The 25,092-nt window shown below is 44.2% G+C and overlaps 1 protein-coding gene across 1 annotated transcript in view; it reads right to left on the bottom strand.

Moving 5' to 3' along the window:
* Positions 1–3,987: 3,987 nt before the first annotated feature.
* The window catches only part of CMIP (c-Maf inducing protein), a 65,093-nt gene continuing 43,988 nt past the window's right edge, over positions 3,988–25,092 (bottom strand). The window contains exons 11-21 of the mRNA XM_014942143.1: positions 20,798–20,863; positions 19,652–19,678; positions 19,114–19,162; positions 17,499–17,606; positions 14,803–14,919; positions 13,206–13,346; positions 12,207–12,254; positions 11,294–11,440; positions 9,685–9,790; positions 8,501–8,571; positions 3,988–6,031 (exon numbers count right to left, since the gene is read on the bottom strand). Of these exons, the coding sequence (XP_014797629.1) occupies positions 5,978–6,031; positions 8,501–8,571; positions 9,685–9,790; positions 11,294–11,440; positions 12,207–12,254; positions 13,206–13,346; positions 14,803–14,919; positions 17,499–17,606; positions 19,114–19,162; positions 19,652–19,678; positions 20,798–20,863 (934 nt within the window). The 3' untranslated portion in view covers positions 3,988–5,977. The remainder of the gene's footprint in view (positions 6,032–8,500; positions 8,572–9,684; positions 9,791–11,293; positions 11,441–12,206; positions 12,255–13,205; positions 13,347–14,802; positions 14,920–17,498; positions 17,607–19,113; positions 19,163–19,651; positions 19,679–20,797; positions 20,864–25,092) is intronic.

Genomic DNA, 25,092 nt, shown 5'->3' with positions numbered 1-25,092 from the left:
ATTGAACTTCAAACGTATGCTGCATTCAAATGAAAGGATAAATGTTTTGATATTATATCCTAGCTGGAATAAAAATGAAGAAGAAACTGGTTACTATATCAACTGCCAGATCTGCAAAGCAAACTGGTTAATTCAGGTGCTGAGACCAATTCAATGCTAGTAACAAACTGAGCAGGAGCTGTGAGCTGCATTCTGGTACACAGAGCTTTGCTTGGATCTCTCTAGAGATTGGTAGGAAAAGGACACACATTTACATTGACAGTGTACATTGACCAGGTTCTTGCATGACCATTGGGGTCACTGAGATGTTTGTATGTATATTTATTAAAATCTGACAGAACCTACTTTGAAAATACAAATACATTGTGGGACTTGTTCTATCTGGTTGGTGAAAAGCATGCAAGTGAGATTACCTAAAAAAAACCAATAATAAAAAAAGCAGGTGCCAGGCTAGCAGGAAAAATACCTGCAGGTTTAATATGACTGGCAAAAAGGATATTCCAAGATCTGTTATTAATAAAAATGGCTTACCTCAAATATTTACTTAAGATGTCCCCCAGTCAATAGAAAAGAAAATGGAAAAAAACTGGATGATAACATCCACTTAAAACAAATATTTTGATGCATGTACTCCATTTAGTTGGAAAAAATCATTAAAAATTCAAGACACAGCAATATAGTTGACTGATGTGTTCTAATAGGTACAGCTGATCGGCTTTGCAGAGGCTGGGAGAGGTCAGCATTGCCTTCAGCGTGAGAACGATGGTAGCACCACGGTCCTACTGCTCATGGATGGGTAGAATGTGGAAAGGAGCTCTTTTCCAGACTAGAAACCCTTGTATGTGTGAGACAGGAGGCTGCTCCTGCTCCCAGCCATTAGGAGAGTGGACACCTGAGGGATGGGAACAGCCCCAGCTCCTGCTGGTGTCCAGAAGACAGCAGCCTTGGGCAGACTGGGCATCCAACCTTTGAACCTATCATCATTTCATACCTTTACTGCATTTAGGGATTGGTAGTCCAGAGTCCAGGTCCTACACTGATCTACCAGCAAGGTCCCTCTGCTTGCTCCAAAGACTTTCCTGCTCTATTTCCAGGAGGACTTTACCTGAACAGAGGCTTGACACTCTTTGGGAAGGATGAGGAGGGAAGAATATCACAGACAGTTCTTGAGCTCAGTGCTGAGGCTCCGCAGGGGTGGCCCTGACATGGTGACAAGGCCTGGCAAAGCCTGTTGATATGGTTTGCCTGCTTCAGAGCCATGCAGCCAACTGTCTGGAGATCAGCATAACCACAGACCTCAACAGGGCAGAGAGCAACCTGCAGATCTGCCCTGAGGACAGCCCAGATGCTCCACACCCACCCAGGTGCCATCATCTACCACATCTCCCCATGAGGTCCCACAACCAGCAGATAGCCTCAGGTCCTTATTGACAGGACCTATAGATAACCCCAGGCTCCACCTTGTGTGAAAGGACCGTATGAACATAACATACCAAGCTCTTACCTTGGTGAAAACACAACCAGACAACTCTTCAGGCCAGCAGCTGTTCCAGTACTCTCCCCTCCAAGCAAATCCACGCTTAATTGTCAGGATTTTAGGCATATACTTGACTCTCTGAGCAATGAACAAGCTGTAAGCAACCAGGTGGGAAACTGGAGGCAACTGGTACTTTGTGAGATTCATCTCTGCGTTTGGTCTTCTGAAACTCAAAACGTAGCTGTGAGCAGTGGAAGAAGCAACAGGGAGGCAGGACAGCTGCGTGGTTTTAATGAGAAAATTGCCCCTGAAGCACGGCAGTGCTGCAGCTTTGTGCTCTTTGGACTTGCATCAAAGCTCTGGCACTAGTTTGGGTTGAAAGCCAGAAGCTGCAGGTCAGACAAACCCCTGACATTCAGGGTCCCTGGGAAGCCGGGCTGCAGTAACCTCCCAGATGAAACTGGGCAGCTCTGTAACGGCTCAGTCACCAGCTCACATCATCATCAGCTCACATCATCATGGCATCACATCACCAGCGGCAGCTGAAGGTGGGCAGAAAGGCACAGGGAGGCAGGACAGCTGCGTGGTTTTAATGAGAAAATTGCCCCTGAAGCACGGCAGTGCTGCAGCTTTGTGCTCTTTGGACTTGCATCAAAGCTCTGGCACTAGTTTGGGTTGAAAGCCAGAAGCTGCAGGTCAGACAAACCCCTGACATTCAGGGTCCCTGGGAAGCCGGGCTGCAGTAACCTCCCAGATGAAACTGGGCAGCTCTGTAACGGCTCAGTCACTGGCTCACATCATCAGCGGCAGCTGAAAGGTGGGCAGAAAGGGATCCTTACCCAGGTGAAACCTCTCTACAAGCCCAGGAGTAGAGAAAACTCAGAAAAGCCTTTCCCGAGCGCAAGCCGAGTTACAGTGTCTCGTCCTACGCCATGTCCAATCCTTCCCTTTCGTACCCAAAAATCCCCAGCTGGACACAATCCTTGGAAATCTCTAAGCTCTGAAATCGCCGTGGGCTGGAGGCCAAAGGCACCTGCCCCCAGAGACTCCCAAAGGTGGGACAGGCTCAGGCACGGTGTTATTTAACACCACGCTGACCGTCTTCGAGCTCGCTCTGATTTTATTGTCCCGCTGCCATCGCAGGGACAAGGAGCATGTGGTGGGAGAGGGAGGGGAGGACAGAGGAGCTCTGTGTGGGCGGTTGGTGGCTGCAGAACCCACCCACTGTCACCAGTTCCCCCCAGGACAGAGCCTGGGGAGCAGCAAGGGAGGGGGTCACTGCCCACAGGAAGAAGAGAAGTGGTGTCCAACATCTGCCTCCTTCCTCAGGTAGTTTCTCAGCCCCTCATTCGATATCAGGGGAATATTTCTGGCTATTCAGGGTCCAGGAAGGCTCGTGAAGCCCCTGCCATTGCCAGGGGAGCATAGCCCATATATTTTCTCAGCCCCTCATTCGATATCAGGGGAATATTTCTGGCTATTCAGGGTCCAGGAAGGCTCGTGAAGCCCCTGCCATTGCCAGGGGAGCATAGCCCATATGCTGCAGGGACTGCTCAAGGGGGAAAGACTCCAAAAGCCTTGACAGCCCCAGCTCAGGGTGCCTTCTTCCAGTGGGGAACAATGTGAAGGGACAGTTTATTCTCTTTATCGAGGGTCACCCTGCAAACACTTCTTACCTTGGCTGGAGTCAGTACAAACGCTCGTCTTTCTGCATGTCCCAAAGCCTGTTTTGTGGAATAGGACAAAAAAAACAGGTAAAAATGAGAGCACAGGAACCAGGTAACAAAGGTGATGGAGGTGGCTCTCGGAACATCTGCAGTAATTGGTTTCAAGTGAGGCCAATTTCTTTAAAAGCTAAAGAAGTGAGAAGCAGCAGCCGAGTTCGATTGAAGGGGAGTTGTGAAGCTCCAGCTGGGTTTTCTGCTGGCCTCCAGCCCACGAGCCGGCGTGCTTTATCAAGGACAGCGAGCAGAACGCGAACGCAGCAGATCCTTCCATTTGGACACTGCCCTGAAATGCACCTTAATACACAGAAACCCCTTTCTCCAGCCTGGAAATGCCCCAGTGCTTCCAGTACTGCCTGCTCCAGGCAACCAGTGCAAACACAGCCCCACCAACACGACTCCGCCGACGGCCCCTGCAAGAACTCCTTGAGCCTGTGAACCTCTGGGAAGGGCGCAGAGAGAAACGGTCCTGGGGAGGGATGCAAGAACTGGATGTGCAGAGACTCGGCCATCTTCCTCCTTCTCCTTCCTCCTCCTCCTCAACCCTTCCAGGTGACGGTGCCTCGAAACCCGGTGCCTGGTGGAAAACGCCGTCGATGCTGGTGCTTTGGAAGGGGAGGAAAGGGGGAGCACAGAGCGAGCTGAGCTGGGAGAGCCCCGGCCCTTGGAGAGACCCTCCTGGGAATGCCGGGGTCCTCCGGCTCCGCTGGCGTCCCTGCACCTCCCACAGCATCCCCGCGGCGCCAAGAGCTTCCTTCACAGAAAACACGAAGCACGCAGCTAAAAGATATTCACTTACAGTTTATTTTTGCCTGAAATTATTTCACATCTCTTTGTACACAGCTACAGAACAGTAGTAGTAAACCATTGGTAAAAGCAACAGTGCTAAGGAAAATGTTGGCGTATTTTTTTCTTCCTTTTTTTTTTTTTTCATCTTTCTTCCCATACTGCATCCGCATACAGTTTGGGATTTGAAGGGGGAAAAAAAAACCTGGCACACTACATGAGTTAAGACTCAATTTCTGTTTCATTTAAAAAAAAAAAAAAAAAGAGAAAAAAAGAACATGATTTGGGTAAGGGTTGTCTACGTAGCAACAAAGTTTAAAAAAAACAAAACCCCAAAAAAAACAAAAACAAAAGCTTGGCTTCCATTGAATAAGATTAAATATATATATATTTATATATAAAAAATTACATTGGCTGTATGTGAAACTTTGAGGTGCTGAAGAATAAAATAAAGGTGTTAAACAGAGGAAAAACTTTTTATTTTTTTTTTGTTTGGTTTTTTTAAAATAAGCAGCTCTGTACAATGAAGGCTCATTATGAAAAAAAAAAAAAGTCAACCGCATAGTTATAAAAGAAACCACAATTTTAAAAAAATCATCTTCTAAGCAATTGTGGAATTTGAAAAATGTAGCAGTCACATTTACAGACAGGTCAGAGCTATCGGGTCAGCAACAACGCTATTTTTTCAGTCTCCCCAGAGGAACATGCAGAACGATGCGTGCACAGAACAGGTAGGGGGAGGGAGGGAGGGGAGGGCGGAGAAGAGGAGGGGGAAAGAAAAAAAAACAAACAACTAACCAGAAAAAGCTGATGCACAAAATGGAGGGAGAGCTTTTTAGAGCTTTTTTTTTCCTCTTTTTGAAATATCGGACGTAAACAGAAAACAACCGAGGCAACTTGTAAAATCTACAAGAGTTTTGCGAATACCCCCTTGGCAAAATAAACAATGCCTTTTCCCCATCTCCCACGTTTAAACCTGACATGGTTTAAAAGACTAAAGAAAGTTTTCAGACTTTGGAAGGAAATGTGATTTTTATTAATCCCTGCGGCCCCTTCCCCAACCACCTTCCCCCCTCCCCTTGATAGATATTTTCCTTCCTATTTGATAACGTTTGAGGCATTTTGAAATCAAAAAGACAACGCAATGAATGTCGTGACAGAGAGGGAGTATAATACAGTATATGCATTACTAGAAGGCAATTCTTCAAGGAGGACATTTCCTTTAAAAAAAAATAATAATAACAAGACAGCAAACTAGTTTATACAGTACTATACGCAAAAAAAGGGTAAAAGAATTAACAATTCATAAATAAAAGACAGGTCCCAGACCCGTTATTTGTGAACCATTTTCTTAAATAGGTGCATTATGTAAATCTTATGTACAACAAAATTACTTTGCATAACAACTGCAAGGACATGGGGAGGGAGGTGAAAATCATATCGGTTTTGGTTTTCTTCTCTTGAGATTTTTGAAAGTTTGATTTTTCTGGAGCAAAACTGGTGAAAGAGGAGTTCTGACTGGACGGATGCCAGCCAAAGAAAACCCAGTAATTAATGACGAATATGTTTTGGTTTTTTTTTCTCCACATGGCATAAAACACAAAGGCAAATAAAATCCACAAAGGTTTTTTTTTTTTTCCTCTTTATAATCTTCTTGCTGCTACAAAGTCTTCTTTTTTTGTTTTTGTTTTTTTTTTTTCTCCTTTTCAATTTAAATTATGTTGATTCTGAAATCACAAAGCTGAAAGAATTCTCTGGCTGGGTCCAGGCTTGCCCCGTCCCCCCCCGACACACACAACATCACTCCTCTACCCCACAACCACGACTCCTACCACCAAGTCCCAGCACTCACTGCTCTATAGGTATTAGCCAAAAGTTGGGTTTTTTTCCTGGTTTGTTGGTTGGTTTTGTTTTGTTTTTTCTCTGTTTGTTTTAAAAATCTTTTCCTTCTGGTGAGAAGCAAAAGAGAAGAGCGGGCGGCAGGGAGAGTTCACCAGGCTTCGGTGTAGCGGACGTCCACTTCTTTCAGATTGGGCAGTTTAGCCTGTGCAGGGGGGGACAGGAAAAAGGCCAGAATTAGTGACAGACGTTCAGTTCTCAAGAAACATGTTCCCATCAAAATCTGCACTGTCAAAGGACCGGGAGGACTGATCTATCGGCCACAAACGGGGAAGATGGGCCACGGCTCGACCCTGCAGAGGACAGGTCAGCAGTGAGCTGGAGCATTACAGGGGTTAATGAGGGAAGAGGATGCTGAGCCTTCACCGACACCCAGGACTAAGTCACACCTGCAGCAAAACCCACGCACCAGTGACCCGGGCCAGACCACAGCCTGAGCTTTGGTTTTTATACAAAAGCTTGGCAAAATTTATCAGACTCCAGCCGTGAAGGCAGTGGACTCAATCAGCGGCAGCCACATGTACTTTCCTCATCCTCCTCACCAAGCCATTGCTCCATTTTTCCCTCCATGTATTAAAAAAATTTGGAGAGTGTTAGCAAGTTTTGGTGTCTCTGTGGTCTCCTTTCCATAACTCCCCTGCATTTGGACATACTGTTCCTGAATTACCCTGCGCCAGGCAGACGGGAATGGGCTGTTCGCGCTGCTCCTACTTGCCGATCCCGTTTCCATGCTCTCTGACCATAATTGTATGGCTAATTCTCTCAAAACAAATAAACACGTTTAATTGGGCTAGGGCATAATTGAGGAGTTGGAAGTTTCTAGGAGTCATTATTAGCTCACTCCTTGATTTATATGCACGCGTATTTTGATAAGAGCTAGTCATAATCCTACAGACACTGCCAGCAAATAATTTTTTAGTTAGGCAATAATGACTTCAGTGGTGGGTGTTTATTTATTGTCTGGTTCAGCCTGCCTGGTACATATGTGGGTGTCTGTGTGTGTGTGCAAGTGTGTTTAGTGGGGTGGGGGCTGGAGCAGAGAGGAAATGTCATCACTGGCTTGTGCCCCAAAACGCTCTCACACACCAAGGGGAAAAGAAGGAAAGATTTGTATCAAAAAATACCTTCTTTGAAGCCTGAGCTGTTCTCAACAGACCTACAACCATGTGCCCCAGGGAAAGAAACTATTACCCTCCCTTTGAACACACACAGAGCGCTAAAAAAAAAATGGCCACCAAGATAAATCTCCATGAAAGAGGTGAGAGGGGAAAAAGTGACGCACGCCTGTTTTCTCAGCTTTTTTAATTCCCTGCAATCATCAGGACTTTGCTCGCAGCCCCTTTTGCTGTTTGCCCCAGCAAGTCACTTCCTCGTGCCGCTGCTAAGGACCGTTCATGCCACGCCAGAGCAGAGGGAACGCGATAGGAAAATCTGAGTTTCGGTCTGAAGTTGGTGGCAAAGGGGCTCAGAAGCAGGGGTAGGACTGGAGGAGCCTTTCAATAGACTCCATTTCAGAGCCCTGGGCCAAATACTGCATTGACCCCGATTGTCTGTAAATACAAGCGCCATTGTGTGAACCCATCTGCAAGCCAGCTGTTAATTCCAAGGACGACTTCTTCGCATATACAATTGTGACACAAGTTTTGAAAACTTGATCTTGAAAAATCCATGCGAGCAGCACTGCAACTGGGTCCCTGGGGGAGCCCTGGCTCCACAGCCAGAACCAAAGATACATGCCTTCAGTGATTTTTGAAAACAGAGCAGTTTCAGGACTCGCCTCAAGTTCGAAACTCAACCCAAGGTTGTGACCTTTTTGAATAAACCTGGCACAATCTAAGGTTTCAACAAACAAGAAAACATAATGTGGAGTTTCATCCTGAGGGCTTGGGTCTATAAGGTAAGACTTTGGGACATGTGACTCATGCAACACCAGAGTGAAGACAAAGTCCACGTGAAGTCATGAAAGCCAAGGCATCTTGGGCAGTCTTCCTCCAAAACCACCTGGGGCTGTTCCCCTCCCACAGCTACATTCTAGCTCTTTACACCATTTTGGCAAAGTGGTTGTCAATTCACAGTACAAATGGTGACACCAGACACCTTACCTGTCAAACTTCTGGTTAAAGCCCAGTTCCAGTCCAAGAGGTGTCAAGATAAACTTGCACCTTCCTCAATGCTGTTGATTCTCCCTTTGCATTCGGAGTCAAAGCTCCTTAATGCTGCTCACCCATGTTACTTTTGGTCCTGGCTAAACATGGCTTTGGAGGTCTGCATTACATTTTACCCATCCGTGTATCCTTATTTCAACCAATCTGCTCCTATTTATTAAAGCTGTACTACTGATAGCACTGGCAGATTCAGCTTCTGATCCCATCTCACACTTGTCCATTCAGCATATTAAAAGTTTCCCAAATGAGTCCATCAAAGCCAGCAGTCTCAGAACGCTGTTTTCAGTCATTTTCTCCCCAAAACAACCCGCTTTACCCTCTTCAGATGATTTTCACACTACCCACTCCCTGGGGCCAGTTCTCCCTGCCCTGGACTCTACCACCATGTACTTGCTAAACCCTCTTGGGCCAGACACTTCTCATCTTTAGTGGATGGAATTCAGAAATACCTTGAGATCTTCGTAGGTGTCTGCTGAAAGTTTGGTGCTGTTCATATTTAAACTACACAGGCTCTTCATGGCTGAAAGAGATAACACACAGATATTTATGATCGTGCTGCATTTTCTTAAAATATCAGGTTACAGTAGGCCAAAGCATAAACAAGCCATGACTATGTGCAGCACTCTCAGGAAAAAAAGCTGAATAGCGTAAAATATAGAAGTACAAATGGATAAACAGCTGTTTGGGCCCTCATCCAGGAAAAAGTCCCTATTTAGGAAGGGCCATTAAGCATATGCCGAAGTCCGCTGACTTCAAAGGAGTTCAGACAACTTCTCATAATCAGTTTCCTGCACATTATTCCGAACAGTGCCCGTTCTCAGCGCTCTGATGGTGCACGCAGGGGCCATGCTGATCCAGCAGCCCTCCCCCTGCCCTCCCTCCCCTCTCCTTTTCCATTTTAGGCTGCAGTACTTAGCAGAATAGTTTCCTAAGATGAGCCATCACTACTGGCCTGTCTGGCACGTCTGTGTAGGATCAAGCCTATTAAAGGAGCCCTTTAAACCTTTGAAAGAGCTTTATAGTAGGCTGTTGGATGCAGGAAAGGGTCTCATTTTGGCACACTGAGCAGTTCTCAGTGCACAGGGGAACCCTGAATGCTCCTTAGGTGGCCCCACTCTTCCTTGCCCTGTTTAAACTGAGAATAGCAGGAGTTTCACCTCCCCAAAAGAGAAGGAACAAAAAATGCCAGGGAGGGTAGGAAAGGTGCTGTGCAGGGTTGCTAAACCGAGCAGTAAGCTGCCACGTGGCTCTGCAATCTTCCCCTCCTGCACCACGAGGCCAGACTCCCACCCAGAGGGGACACCCACGGGAGGGCACGTGAAAAAAGCTGGGAAGTCCCAGGGCCACAGGTTACCACGTGTGATGGAGACAAGTGCCACCAGTGAAGTGAGGGACAAGAGGCAGAGTATTGTCTGGGACAACAAAGCCCACAGGAGGCCACCGAGTGTTGTCAGGCTCAGATCAGTGTCCTGCAGCTGAACAGGGCAGGGAGGAGGGAAGCATGAACCCAAAGACAACCATGATCTCTCCTAAATCTCTGTGGAAGCCAAGAAATCAATCTTCTGCCTGAACCCAGGTGAATTCCTCCGACCCCACACAATTCTCCCCCCCGTAGCTCATTTTGGTCACTTACAGCTGAGGGCCAGCAGCCCAGCATCCGTGACGGGAGTCTCGCACAGGTTGAGCACTTGCAGCATGGTGAGGTGTTCAGACAGGAGCCGCAGCCCCGCGTCTCCAAACTGTGGGGTGCAAGAGAAGTTCTTTTCAAACACTGCACCAACCCCAGGGGGAAGCACCTCGGTGCAAACGGGGCACAAGGAGGTTTGCAGACAAGCCCCCAGAGCCACGCTCAGATTGTTTCCAGCAAACTCAAAGGATGGGAGAGAAAGCAAATAACTTTTATCCCCATTTTGCAGACGGGGAACAGAAAAATGAAGTGACTTGTGCGCACGTAACCACAGGCCATCGTTCCATTCACTTGTCTTTGAAGTCTGGACTTTGTGCGAGAGAGCTCCCGCCCAGGCTACACAAGATGGTTACAGCAGTCTCAGCCAGTTCCCAACCACATCACAAAAAAAAAAAGCATAATGCAAGTGGTATTAATTAGCTATTTTGGTCTCAAGAACAATGTACTTTTGATTGGTAATTGTTCTATTGACCCACTTCGTTTCTGCTGTTTCTAAATTCCAGATTAATGGAAACCAGGATATCGCAAAATAAATAGAATCTGAACTTTCCTCTTTTTTTTTTTTTAAATAATTAAAAATATATACAAAAAGCAGCTTCTCTGTCCTGTGAAATCAAATTCATTTTGAGCAAGAAGCATCAAAGTTTTCAAATCCAAAAGTTACATCGTTAGGACAAATCTGAAGGAGATACAAGGCAGCCTTAAAACAAGCAAACAATCAGATTCTCCTTCATATTCCCCACACAAAAAGAGGAAATTTCTGGGATAGAAAAGTAGTCAGGAAAACAAAACAAGATATTTACATGACATTTGAGTGGAAAAAAATGCTGCTTTTTGTGGCTGCACTGAGAATAATCACATTTTCAGTGAGCACTACAAATAGGTGCTAACAGAAAATGGGGAAAACCTACTTAGTGGAGAACCTCAGAGACCAAAACCAGCAGGGATATGTAGAAGAAAAATTTAATTTTAAAAGCTCTTTCAATTAACAGCTGAATAATTTACTCAGTTAACTTGGCCTCTTTTTGCTAACAAAATAACCACATTCTCATTATAGTTTTCTTCTATTTTTTTCATTATTTGAGTTTCTCGCTATTGCTATTGTTTTTAAAGAAATTCTGGTTGATCTGCATTCAGGGCAATTCACTGCCTGCACTGCATAGGCTCTGTGTTTTGCTTGACCACATGAGCTGTACAGCATCATTTCTTTCATCCTAAATGGGTGAAAGCATAAGCACTTCTCAGATGAACAGCAGCATATGTATTGTAAAGTACACAGTATCAACAATGCCTAACTGGAACATTCAATCTAAGGTGGCAGCAACCCTTTTAAAATTAAAAAGAATAAAATTTTTAAAAAATGAAGAAAAAAATAAAAAGAAAAATCAGCCTCCAAGACGAGCTAGACCATAGAAAGGCTCTGTAAAAATAGCATGAGGACAAACTCATTCTAAGCAGGGCTCTTCACACACTCTTCTCGTGCTGACGTAATGTGAAATCTCAGAATTAGTCAGCATTGGTTCCTGCTCCGAGTTTCAGTCTGCAAAGCACTTACCTGAGTTGACCACAGGTTCAGCTGCTTGAGTGAAGGCAGTTTAATGAGGTGCTCAGCACAAGCACTCGTCACATTGGTAAAGGCCAGGCTGAGGTTTTCCAAATTTCCAAAAGATCCCGAGCTTAGCAAGCGGGCCAGGTCCGCATCCTGAAAGCAAACAACAGATTGATAAGGGAGATTACGGCCTCCTCAGCCTGCAATCATCTGCCGTGGTGTCACTGATACTGTTAACCAGCAAGAGTTGCACAATTACACCACTTGTTTACAGTAACAGAGAACCACAGAGAGAAGTTTCTGTTTGTTTGGCAAGCGGCTGGGCTCTTGTGGCAGCCTTGCTTCACACACCCTGGGAAAAACGTATCCAGACATTAGGACAAAAATCTTCTTTGCGTGTGTATCCTTAGGAGACACGAAGGCTTCAGTGTCAGCACAAACATCCAAGATGGATCTTTTAACTTAACGAAGATTTCACTGCAAGTTCTAGATCCAAACTGTGTACAGGACCATCACCTGGGCCCAGGGAAGTCAGTCTGGGTTTACAGCAGGCTTAACTGCAGCAGTGATGGGTCTCTTTCAGACCTTCCTGTCTAAGATCCAGAACTGGACACTGAAATCTGCTTCTTTAATGCAAAATTCTGTCCCCCAATCTACCATGAGATCCTACCAGCAGTTCCAAATCTGCGCACCAGTATAAATCTAACAATCAGATGCATGTACTGGTGTTGGAAACTGCTGCACAGACCCAAGAGCAGAAACATGACCTTACTCGTGTAAACTCCAGTTGTGTTGACAGAGCAAGGGGAATGGCTCCCCCGTCCACTGACCAAAACCACTGTGCCACATGGCAAACGTAAATCAAGTGTTTAAATATGGAAAGATAAAGCTTGTTTTTCTATTGACAGGATTTACTTACTGTGGATTTGGATGGCAGTGTTAACCTTGTGGGACCGCCTTTTCTTTGCTGTTAAGAGAGAAGATATTTTGGTCAAACAAGTTGCCATTCCGCATTTCAGACCAACTGAAGTACAGCGAGCTCTGCACTGGAGCAAACCCTGCTCCCATTTCAAAGCTCCCTGCCAGACCTTCCACCTCTTCCCTGCTTTTTCTGTGCTGACAGATTTTTTTCTGAGCGTGCTAGATGCTACCCAGGGGACATCCACTAACCGCAGCTAGTGGTCTTCGTGCCATGGGTCAGCATTTAGTCTGATCCAGCCTGTCGTTATTTGGTTACTTTCACTTTAAAGGAAACAGCCTTAAAATGCTGGACTAAGATAGCGAAGAGGGGGTTGAGACTGTGCAGCTGATAAAATAATTTGCTTGACTTCGAAAAAAGCATATATTTTTCTGGCTGGGAGCAGAGGTTAAGGAAGACAAATATAAATGTGAAAAAGGGAAGAAGAAGATTGTGGGTACGTTTGCACAGGTGAAGAAGTGCTAATGAGAGCTGATCTATCTTCAGTTTGTAGATCCTCTCTTTAAAATCAGGGAAAAAATCTTTTTCTTATAGGCCCTAGCTCCGAGAACTAACCCTAAAGACCATCTCGGTGAAATGTGACTATCAAAGCATTAGGAAATGCTGGCCAGCACTAGAGCCATTTGCTACTCATATGTCAAAAGGTGGCAGAATTTGACAAGCTGACTTGTAAGATCTTAAGACAGCAGGACTTCACCTTTCTTCTTTCACACCGATTCTACGCAGGTTATTGAATGTCATTCATAAACATAGTATGGGATTAGACACATCAGTAAATATCACACAGCATATATATTCACAGTAAAGTCCTCCAAATACTGCTCCCATCCTGTTGTTAACTGGGAATTTCACACCCTGCTTGTCTTTCTTTTGTACCTCCATTTCTGGAGGGTACAGAGCACAATGTGCAAGGGCGATACGGCGCGCAGGGCCACATACCAGCTCCTTCAACTCCCTCTGCCTGTCACACAGCTGTTCATACATTCTCTTTCCCACGTCTGTGCTTTCCAGGGTAGAGATGATCTGGAGCTGGGTGTCGTTGTTATCGATGATGTTGTATTCCAGCATCAAACATAAAATCTAGCAGCAGAAAGAAAGAAGAGCGGTCACTGCAGTGCTTACGTCCAATTTCTTCCAAATATCCTAATTGCACCGGGCATGCTAGTTTAAGTTACTGGGTTGGTTTTTAGAACATGCATTATGCAGGTTAGATTAGAGGACCTTAGCAACATTTACTGCCCTTCCAAAACAAGAAACCAATTTTTTATTTGTATAGAATGAACTCTAATCTCCAAAAGTCAGTCTATCTATCCTGTTTTCCATTAGTGCTCATTCCTTCTGGCTGAGAGGTGCAATTACTTCGCATCAGTCCCGGAAGATGGCCTTGTGCCACAGCCCTCTCCAGAACAGGTACGATCGATCCAGTATTTCCCAGGTACACCAGCTAGACTGCAGACTGGCAGCCCTGGGACATTACACATCGGCAGCAGAGCCAACCAGTTCCCTCACTGCTGGATTTTCCATCCCTAAGTGCTGTTTCTGTGCACACAGAACGCGTGTGAGGTGTCCCCAGACTATGAGGAGGGATGGGGAAAGGCCAGAGAGGCTCCGAGAGAAGATGATGCTGGGAGCTGTGGCCAGGACACTGGCCATCTCACAAGGAACACACCTGACTCACCCCTGGGCAAGGGTCTGCCAGGAGCAAGGCAGACACCAGAGGATGGTTCCAGTGGGTCACAGGGGCTCAGGATACAAGCCACCCCCACTCCATGCTGCCTTTCCTCTTCAGCTACACATCATGCCATTACAATTAAAATGCAAAGTTTTTACTCCCTCCATAATTTTAATTATTTTTAATGAAAAAAATCAAGTAACATTATATTCAAATTCATGCAGCACACTCTTTCATTTACTGGATTAAATTTGCATGCACAGATTTAAGTCAATGAAAAATTGTCACTCCTGCCACTTATTTAACCACCCTCCATTTCCATTTAAAATACATGATGACATTTATCAAGAAACTTCTCTAAAGAAACCCAGAAAAAAATATGTATAAACTATTAGTACAACAAAAATAACCAATCATAAGCACAAAAAAAATGTGTATTAATGGAAGTAAATAAGGCTTTGTAAATGCGCTTGTGCACTGCTCATTTTTCAGGTGACAAGACAAGAATCGAGCTTTTAATCATGGAAAAAACCTTGTGGTTCTGAATTCTGACCCCTCACCACAGCCTGTACCAGCATGGCCATTTATTTCCCACGTTAGCCTCTCCAACTGAATTACAGCAAACAATCTCTCCCTCCAAAAATTCTTGCACCTGCCTTTCATGTAATTCCCACTCACATTTGCTGAACAACAATATTTTGTTCACTTAAGAGAAACCTGACTGCCCGTTGCTGGCCTTTGATGCAGCACAAACCTGAACTCAGCCTCTTTAGCTGCACGAGATCTAATTCTGGGAAAGGTGGTGTGAAACCAAATCTGAACACTGCTCGTAAACATATATGATTACATATGCTTAGGGCTTACCTCTACCATCGTCTGGTTACCCCTCAAAGCCAGCAGCATGCAAGGTCCTAATTTATTTTCGGCCAGTGAAAGCAGGAACTTCTTTGTTTTATAGCAGGATCCCATTAAAATATGAACCTATTTGAGAAACAGAGTTAAAATTAGAGGTGTAAGCATAAGAAACACAGGTACCTCTGGAAGGGACATTGTTACACAGTCAAAGACATGTTAAGTATTTGCAACAAACCTAAAGAAAAGGAGGCCCTCATTAGGATTATGGTTGCAGTCTTTCAGCAGCTTTATTGCTGATTGGAAGTGACTTTCTGAAAAAGGTGCTGCCTAGTGAGATCTGAGGGAGCGGGTAGTTCTCCTCCATAGAGGAGCTCAGCTGACAGCCCAGAGGCCCCATATAGGCTCCCCAGGAAATATCAGAGCAGCTGTACAATTGCCCCCATCCCTAGTAACACGATGAACCCAGCCCCAGGGGAACCACCGGGGATTTTGCTTTCGCATCTGTTTGCAGTTGGGTTTCTCTGGAAATGCCAGCTGGTGAGCAAGGGCTGCGTGGGCTGGACGTCTAGGTAAAAGGCTGGCAATCTGAACACCAGCCTCAGCTAAGGGGTGGTGACAGACAAAAATCACCTGTACAGAACAAAGACAGGAGCTGACTGGGAAGGGAAGGAGTGCCTGAAGAAAATCCAGCAGTCCTGAGCCCTAAGTCAGAGATGACTTCATATGCTTTCATGCTTTTGGGTTGTTATCTTGCTTTCCCATTTTGCTCAGTTTTCCCCAAAAGGAAAGAGATGCTGAGAACACCACCCGAGTAAGACTCCTTCGAGTCCACTAGCTGACAAAAGGGCCCTGCAGGCTCTCTCCAAGCTCCAGAAAGCATCAGATGATATCACATAGTAACACCCATGGCAGAAACGCAAAGCCATTCGTACAAATCAAACATAGGAGTCCCTTCTCACAAAAGGGGTTGGCAATTTTCTTTTCCATTTAAAAGCCCTAGAGATTAGCTGCAGAGGATTTCAGGTTCCTAGCTGAAAGTCCCGTTTTATGGCCCGGATGGTTGATTCCCCAGCTTGCTGGCAAAGCACTGAGAATCTGTAGTTTCCAATGACTTGGAGCAGGAAGAGCTCCATTATGCAGACTCAACATCAGTACTGCTCTACCATAAGCATGTAAATATGTTCTGTGATCCCCTTGCTTCATGGTATTGCCTGGACAATGTTCAATACTGCTTAAAATCACGCCATGATGGGGTGAGTTCTGTGCAGAACATGTGCTACCATGCAATTCTTCTTCCTTGTGGCTTCAGTACCAGCAAGGCCCTTAGAAAAACATAACATCTTTTTTTTCCTTAAGTATCCATCAGCTCAGGTGGTCTTTAAAAACAGTAAACTTCAAGCAAGAAGGGATTTCATTTCATGCAGTTTTCATTATGCTTTTTTGGAGGTTTTCCTGAGCATCGGAAAATACTGACGCTAACAGTAATGTACGGTCCATCTTGGAACAGGATGTTTTTCAAACTTTACAGTTAGTCATTAGCAGCTCTTTAAGTATTTATCAACATCCTTGCAAAGGGCACAGAGTACTGCATATTAATGCATGTTAGCATTGTGCTTCCTCATGCACACCATCTCCTGGTGCTCATAAATATCTTGGACCACAAAAGCTCTTAGGAGTAATGATATAGTTCTGAGGAAATTTTGTTTTCAAACAGAAAAGGCAAAGAATCAGTGAAGAGGGATGAAAACTTTTGTGAGCAATCTTTGTCCATTATCTGTTTCAAAGGCATCTGATCCATCTGAATTTAAGTTAAGAATATACACAGACATGCATGTTCTTTATGTCCCAAAATGTTCACCATGTGGTAGATGCACAAGGTGGAGATCCTCCTGAAAGTCATTTCACTCCACACCCAACAGCCAACTTCAACAAATGTTTTTTCCCTTACCAGGAAAAGGAAGTAATATCTTTTCCATCTTGCTATATGGAGAACTAATACACAGTGAGACCTATGTGACTTGACCCAGGTTGCACAGGAAGACAGTGCCAGCACCAGCGATTAAATCCTGTTATTTTCTGTCTAGTCCTTCTAAGAGTTACAAAAGAAGTAACTGCAGGAAATGGAATGCTGGTTTCTAATTATACCTCCCCACAACAGTGTAAATGGCCAGAGAAACTGCTAACACATTTTTGTATCTCTCCATCCATCCATCCATCCTTTCATTAATTCAATGTTTCTGTTGTTTTTAAACAGAATGTTTTTACATTTATAGGGTAGCCTATAAATGAAAACTATAGGTGTGGATGTGCAGAACAGTCTGTCTCCCCTGTCTGCCAATATATCCATATTCTCTGAATTTTTTTATACAGACACACCGACACACATATTTATAAATACAAAAATACATACATACATATGCACACACATATACACATGCATGGCTTTGTGCATTACATTACCAGAGAAAAAGCACGCCAAAGTTCAAAAAGAGAAAGCTAACACGTTAACCAAATTGCAACTGAAAGGAAGTTCAACGGATTTGGTGATATAAAGATTTAGATTTCCTGGTGAATACTTCTGGTTTGCAGCACCATGGTTTTGGTAACTTTTTTGACAAAATCAAGTAAATCTTGTTATTGCCAGCTAGGCGTTAGCTACTTTACTGCAAAGAAGTTACTAAACTCACATTATTGCAAACACGTACCATACTGGCAAACAGCTCTCCATCATCATCACACGCCACTCCTCCAGGGCTGTAGAGCTGGAACCAGCCGTCTTTGCCAGCCCGCACACTCAGCAAACATGAGTGGACCTGCCAAGAAGTGAAGACATTGGGGAGGTTACAGTTCCTGCCAATAATCAACAGTGTCTCCCACACCAGGCCAAAAGAAGTAACTGCAAAACTAGGGGCTGCTGGAAATTTCATGGTTAATATTCCAATTTACAGAGCTGCAGGCAAATGTCCACTCACAGAGTCCATTTTTTCAGTATAAACAAGGAGGGAAGCTGTATCATCACTAATTGCATGGCCTTTTTCATTCCCTTTACACAAATCAAACACAAAATGTCTCTAATCTACAACAGCTCCTTTCACTCAGGGGAAAAAAAAAAAAACCAGCCACCAAAAAAAAAAAAAAAGAAGACTCAAATTTCCGAGCTTCTGCCATTTTCCCCCCATCCTCCCAGCATGTGTGTCTATACTTCTGATGTGATCTGCATACCAAATGCAGTGGCTGATGGCTTGCTCATTCCAATCATTAAAAATTCTTATTATTTTGCTGCCGTAATAAAACCTGACCTGAGGCAGGGTGAAGGAAGTCCACAAGGAAGATTCAACAGGGATCCATAAGACAGAAAGTTGCACAGATGAATTGGCATCAGTGAGCAACCATTAATCCACATTTGGCCCACTGCAGAGATGACTATATCTAGTCCCACAGTTCAACAGAAGAGTCATAATTAAGCTTGCTTTTTTTTGTTGTTTGTTTCTTTCAAGAGACAGATGTTCTATTTCAATTTTTGACGTGTGTGGGGCGGAGGTAAAGTCCACGCTCTTTCCCTTGGGCATGCAATACTAGTGACAGCTGAAATCCTGGTGCCATTTTAAGACAAGAAGATCTCTCTTATCTGACAAGGATGACTACTGCTCACAAAGGCTGAAACCATGAAAACCAGGAGTTCTGGGTAATGATGATGACGACACAGTCTCCTCACCCACAGTTTGGGGGAGCTTTCTTCCCTTTATGCCAGCACCAAAAATCAATGCAGATGAGAGGTTCCCTCTGACTCAGCCCAAGCTGATGATGTTGCAGAAGTCACATGTGCAGCTCTGAAGCTTTCAGCCACCATGAGGCTCCAGCTACGCACTCGTTCCAGTAACACACCTCCCGCCCCCTTTCTCCTGCTATTCATGAGAATTACGGTCATTTGCACACAATGTGACCAAAACGCAGCTAAATAAAACCTGTTATTTTGTAAGCTGTACGAATCCATGGATTTTGCTTCCCTTTTTTTTTGTACGGAAGATGAAAAGCTCTGAGAGAACCAACGGAGTAGGAAAATCTTGCTGGTTGCAGTTCACTGCGGAGCCAGGACATCAACTGATGCCAGACAAGGGGGTGACAACACGTGTTTATAGATAAGGCAACAAACCTTTCATAGTAAGATCATGTGCCCTGACTGGCCATTGCCCCTTAGAGGCTTCAGCACACCAAAACCACACCATGCTGTGAAACCAACTATTTAGGGAAAGACCTCCTGAACAAGTATACTTGCAATCCCTCCAATTAATACTCTGTGTAAACTGGCAATAAACTCACTTCTTGCCTCGGGTCTTCTGCAAATCTCTGAATCACGTATTTCAGCTCCCTGAAAAAAAAAAAGTTAAAAGGACAAGAATAAGCAGTTGCTGGTTGCAGTATTCTCACAAGTGTCACATTTCTCTTGAATTACACTTTACACCACATATATACATGCACTTTAGAGAGAAACAAGTTGAACTGCTTCTGCAGGAGGGAAATATGAGGTCTAAAACTGATTGCCAAGGACAGTGTATATGTACAATAGTCTAGAAAAGCTTTCAGAGATGTGCAGTGACAAACTGGTTTGTAAATTCTATCAGCATCCAGAGTCTTTAGTCCTTGGGCTCCTGCCGTCACAGTAAATTGCAAAGAAAACTACATCTTTTTATTGCTAACAGAACATGCTCACGGCCTCTCACAGATAAAAAAATTAGAGGCACAATATTGAATAATGCATCATTGCTATTATTGACTAGTACAAGTATTTTAAGTAATTACCCCCTTTAACAAAACAAACAAGGCCCCTGTTACAACACAACCCCTGTACACAACTTACTTTGTGAATTTCTCATGTGCAAGAGCTCTGAAATTTAAAACAGAAAACAGAAGAATATGAGGATTTGAGAGAAGGGAGATGGGGAAAAAAAACAAACCACAAAAACCAAATAACACTTTTCAATTCTTTCCAGCTAATAAAGTATTTGCTAAGCAACTGCAGCACACAAGACAAAAAGAGTAATCTTTCCAACAAAGATCAGGTAAAGCCTCCTTCCTTAATCTGGGGGAGGGGGAGGGAATGAAGGGGGGGAGGCAATGAAATCACTTGGAACAAATATTGTAGCTCTTCCTCAGTCCTGTCCTAGACAAGGCTCTGACTAATGTCAGTGGGAGCTGTGGGTCAGAAAAAAGTAAGTAAAAGACTTACAATACAGTTGTATAATTAAAAACAGACTTTTGGCTACCTCCAAGAGCCAGGTGAATTCTTTAATTGCAATGCAATTAAGGTACGGTCACAACTAATTAACATCATACATCAGTAAAGCAATTAATGGTCACTTTGTGAAGCTCCTTGCATCATGGTATGGTTTACACCTCCCCCAGGACTCACGTTAGACTTAGGTAAATGATGTCTCTGTTGCCTATCTCCAAGCTCTCGCTGTAGCCCAGGTAACCTGGCACGGAGGATTAGACCTCTCTGATTCAAGACATCAGGTCATTAGGGGATGTGATAAGCTAGCAAATTGTACAATTACAGGTTGTAATGTTTGTCTGTGGAGGTCTGCATTTTATAAACACTACTGTTCATTAATAGGTTTCTGAGGGAGCTTGGCTGATAACTTGTAAGGTAGCTTCTTCATTTAATGCAAAATACAAACAATGCGAGTCCCTGTGACGCCAGTAAAGCATCCTCCTTCACTAAATCTCTTATTTTACCCTCCTCCTCACCAGCTTTCCTTCCTTTCTTATCTGCCTGTCTCTAGTTAGCCATTCTTCTCCTCAGGATCACCTTAGAGAAATAGGGAAGATGAAGATGGGGAAGTCTTTGCATCCCTCTGCATCAGCCAGAATCAACTCTAGATTGTAAATCAATACGAGATACACAAAGCTCCTATTACTGTGGGGTTTTAGCTGACACTGTATTTCCTCATAAAACAACAGTAACAAGAATAACCCAGTAAATACTAAGACAGTGCAAACTTACTCCTTGGGAAACGGGATAGGTTGAAGCAAGCTGGCCAGTGCTGGTCTCCAGTCATCATAGTCTGACCTGAAAAATGAACATTTGATTAATAAGGTACCATGTACAGTATATGGTTTGCCAACTGTTAGTTCAAGGAGTCAAAAGCTTTTTCTTGCAGGCACCAACAACCCTTCTGTTCCACTGAGATACTCTTAAGATCTACAGTGACATTTCCCTTTCCATTTTCAGTGCATTCTCCACTGAGGCACAATAAATCTGGTATTTACAATGACCTCCAGAGAGGCCAGGCCTTCTTTATGTCAACTTAAAGACATTTGCTGTTTATGAAACCTGTTGACATTTAATCACTAAGTAATACTTTCATCTAAGCTGGTACAGCAATTACCAGCCCGTTGCTATTTACAGCTCTGCTCTGCATTTAATTGGAATTATATTTTTTTTTCTATAGGACATAAGCCCATTTGTAAAAACAGACACACACACGCCCCCCCGCCTCGAGTTTTGCCCTTGGCACAAAGGAACGGGTCACTCTGAATAGTACAAAGCTCTTAGCTTATGAGGGAAGAGTCAAAATTATTATTAAGAGTGAAAAGAGGACAGATGAGGATAATCACAGCTGAGAGCTCAGGCCAGTGGACCCTGTAAGAAGGGTCTCCTCTCTGTGGTGTTAGCACCACAGATCCCAGCTGATTAATTTTGGTTTTATCTCTGTTGTCAATACCCAGAACTGTCCTTCTATGAGGAGCCATCCATAAGGATGTGAACTGGATGAAGTGACCGTTTTCCTTTATAGCACACACTGGTCTAACCTGCAACATGTCATCTCAATCTACCTGCAAAATGCCAGCTGCTGGAGCACACGTGGTGAAGCAGGTAGGGCTTCTCATGTAGGGATGGTGCTTTACACACTGCCTCCCCTCTCCTTCAAATCATCTCAAGCATTTAGGGACTAGGTAGCACTAATCAACTGCTATACCATACCAATGCATTGCACAAAGGGTACAATCACTGTAAGATGGATGAAGTGAAGAACACAGAAGATAATTTGGAAAGTCAGCACCAAAACAGGGCACAGAACACACCAGCCACAGCCCAGATCCCAGCACTGCTTGCTAGGCCACTTACTCCAATTAACACCAATGAGTACATGCAGAACTAAGCGTTATAAACCTCACAGGGGATGAAACACCTTGGGATGGCTGTAGAAGACAATGTAGAAGATCTACCGTCTCCTCTTACTGCTGTTACCCTTTGGATTTCAGTTTTAAAAGTCAGATTATTGGCTGCAGCTTACTGCAAACTTGGCACAAAAGTATGGTGTTTCTTTAGGAAGGAACGAAGTGTAATGTTCTCAAATGGACAGTATCTACTGATAGCAATAGAAACAGACAACATATGCACAGGGAACTATTCCAAAATAATGCAATTTTTGCAAAGAGAAGGCTCTAGCCCAGAAAAATTGAAGATGGATGCATTTCCAAAAGTCTCATCCATTTTTTGAACACATAAAACAGTGATTTCCGTAACTAATAATACAGATGACGCTGCACAGTCCACAGAGGCACGTTCATAGACACAAAGAAAGCTTATGTGCCTGAGCAGTAGTCCTAAGAAGCAACATGCAGAGAAATTTTAATTGAAGGGATGATAATGATGTAAAAATCAACCAGGGAGTCAGTTATCACTTGCCCAAGAACAACACGAGTTCAGGTTACAAAAAAAAATATCGACCACCTCATGCAAGTAACCAGCCCACAAGAACAACGATGATCTGATAGCAGCAGATGAATGCCATACCAACCCACTGTGGGATGGGTTAGTAGCTCTTCTTCCATACTGCTGTGCAGGAGTCCCAGGTTCAATACAAACACGTTTCTTCCCCATGGTAGGTGCAACCTACTAAACTCCTATCATTTTTAGGCAACTTCAGCAAGTAGTCCTGACTTTTTCCATGGGTGCATTACCAGATAACCCAGTCATTTCCTGAAATCCCTCTACCAAGAGGCCAAGAACCACAACATCGTGTTGAGTTCAGGGAGATGCCTTCTCCCTCACCTGCAGTTGTTAAACACCCATAAGAGCACTTTGGTACAAGGCTGAGGCTTAAAGGCAGGCAATTCAGCACAGAGGTGCCACTGATCAGGCAACAATCTCAGTGCTGGTCCTCTTCAAAACACCGAACAAATAACATTTGAGAGTCTTGGCTATGTTTGCTAATACATACAACTTCTTTATTTTCTTCTTGTCATCTTTAGCACTTGAGGCACGAAGGACAGTGCATGTGAAGCTAACACATGGACCTCAGTGCCAGTGCTTGGGTACTCAGAGAGCTGACAAGTCTAATATGCAGTGGGTTTTTTTATACATACCCTTTGGAAATTCCTACTAAACCAGTAGCTGATTTTACTCTAAAAAAAGGCAAATTTTTATTGCTCAATGCAACCAACTTTAAGAGCAGATTTCTGAGCAGAAGAGACCCAAAAGCCAACAGGCTGAGTTAGGAAATTCAAAGGTGTTTCACATCACAGGAGATAACAGCACCTACAAATCTTTCCTAACAGAAGCTTAAAAGGCTGAGACTCACTTGGAGGCTTAGTTTCCGTGACATCTCAGGTTATGTGTTACACCACTCAAATTCTTCCTTGAGCAATCGGGAGAGTTGAGATTAGTAATAATGTGAACCAATCAATTTTTCATGGCTGATCTTCAAGGGAAATTGCAAGAGGAAGAAAAAAGCTGCTTTGTAATAGACTAAGACCGAATGAAACACTGCAGACAGAATTGGACAGAATTACTCTTTTCTTGAAACTGGGAGTTACGTATGGCATCCATTTGCAGAGCAGCTCTGCGAGAGGGGAGTGAAAATAAATCAGAGCCTGTTTTCCTGGGAGGAGAAGAAAGAAAGAAAAGCTATAGAGTTTGGTCACGTGAGTGGGACCTGAACAGAAAATCTACACAACCTGTAATCCCTTCAATCTGAGCTAGGAAACATGAAACAAACATAGCACAAGAATAAAACTAAACTACTTATTAAAAGCCTACGGTGTTTCTCCTCCTCCCACCTATTCCCTTTTCAAAAAACATTTTCTTTCTGTCTGTGCTCATCTCATCTGTGCTCTTCTTTCATTTCAGACAGTTGCCTTTCTTTTTTTTTTTTTTTTTTCGGTCCATTCAAAGCTCTTACACAAGACAGAAGTGTTTGAAGCAGGGAAAGAAAGGGAGATAGATTAGCTCTGGCTGCAGTTAACAACCACCGAGATGAGCCAGACAAAGAGGCCGTGCCAGGAGGAGGAGGGAGCACAGAGCTGCAGGGAGGACTCAGGAGAGCACCAGTGACAAACTCCCTTTGGAGCTCTTCAAAGGGTGTTGGGCTGAACGCTCAGCACACAGCTCAAATCCCAGGACTGGCCTTATAAAAGCAGAGGGGGAGAAAGGCTCCTTGATGTATTCCCTGGCACTGATTTTTGCAGGATTTGCAATTTTAGGTGAGTAGCGGAGCGGTCAACCCGCAGCCCCATCTCTGGGTTCCTGGGAAACACGGGCCAGGCTGGAGGTCAGGGTGCCAAGCAGGAGAAGGCTGTCACAGCAGTCACCTGCTACTGCACACAGCTTTACTTACCCAGAAACCTTGTTTCAGGGGACTGGCCAGAGCACTGGGCAACCATAATAATTAAATAATCCCTGCCTGCAGTGACTTTGCCTCCGGGCCATCGCCGCTATTGGCCTGCCAACATAATACATTTTCCTTCCCCGGGATCACCTTTCACCAAAATGAAAACCTGCCCATATGTCATGTGCGGCACAAACAATCCAAAACATATTAGCAGCCCAGGGCAACCCTGATAAACATGACATAAGAGAATCCACTGGGGATATTCAGAGCATGCCACTGACCTATTGGGGAATGCGGAGAAGGCAGGGGAAGCTCCAGTGGGCGCTTGCGTTTGGAAAGCTGTCGGTCTTATCCCAAGAGTCAGCAAGCCCCAAGTCCTCTGTTTTTAGAGGATAATGGAAAGACAAGGAGAAACTACTTGCAAGCAACTGGTTTCTCCAAAGTGAGCAGCTTGACGAGATCAAAAAAATCTTTTAAGTCACTCCTCTGTTATCAGAGAAGATGACCAAGCCCCCCAGATGCATACCTTATCCCTTCTCTCCCTGGCTCTAGGTCTAGCTCCTCTGAATTGTATGACACAAGGTTTAGCTCAGGGCTCCAGGGCAGGCTGAGAAAAAGCCCCATCAGAACCCTCTGTCACACATGGCACAAACCTGTTATCTGCAAAACAACGAGGTGTCTT

This window comes from Calidris pugnax, unplaced genomic scaffold (assembly GCF_001431845.1).
Source record: "Calidris pugnax isolate Ruff unplaced genomic scaffold, ASM143184v1 scaffold28, whole genome shotgun sequence".
In the NCBI taxonomy this organism is placed as follows: Eukaryota; Metazoa; Chordata; class Aves; order Charadriiformes; family Scolopacidae; genus Calidris; species Calidris pugnax.
The sequence above is the reverse complement of the archived record's forward strand: the minus strand, read 5'-3'. Positions and strand labels throughout refer to the sequence as shown.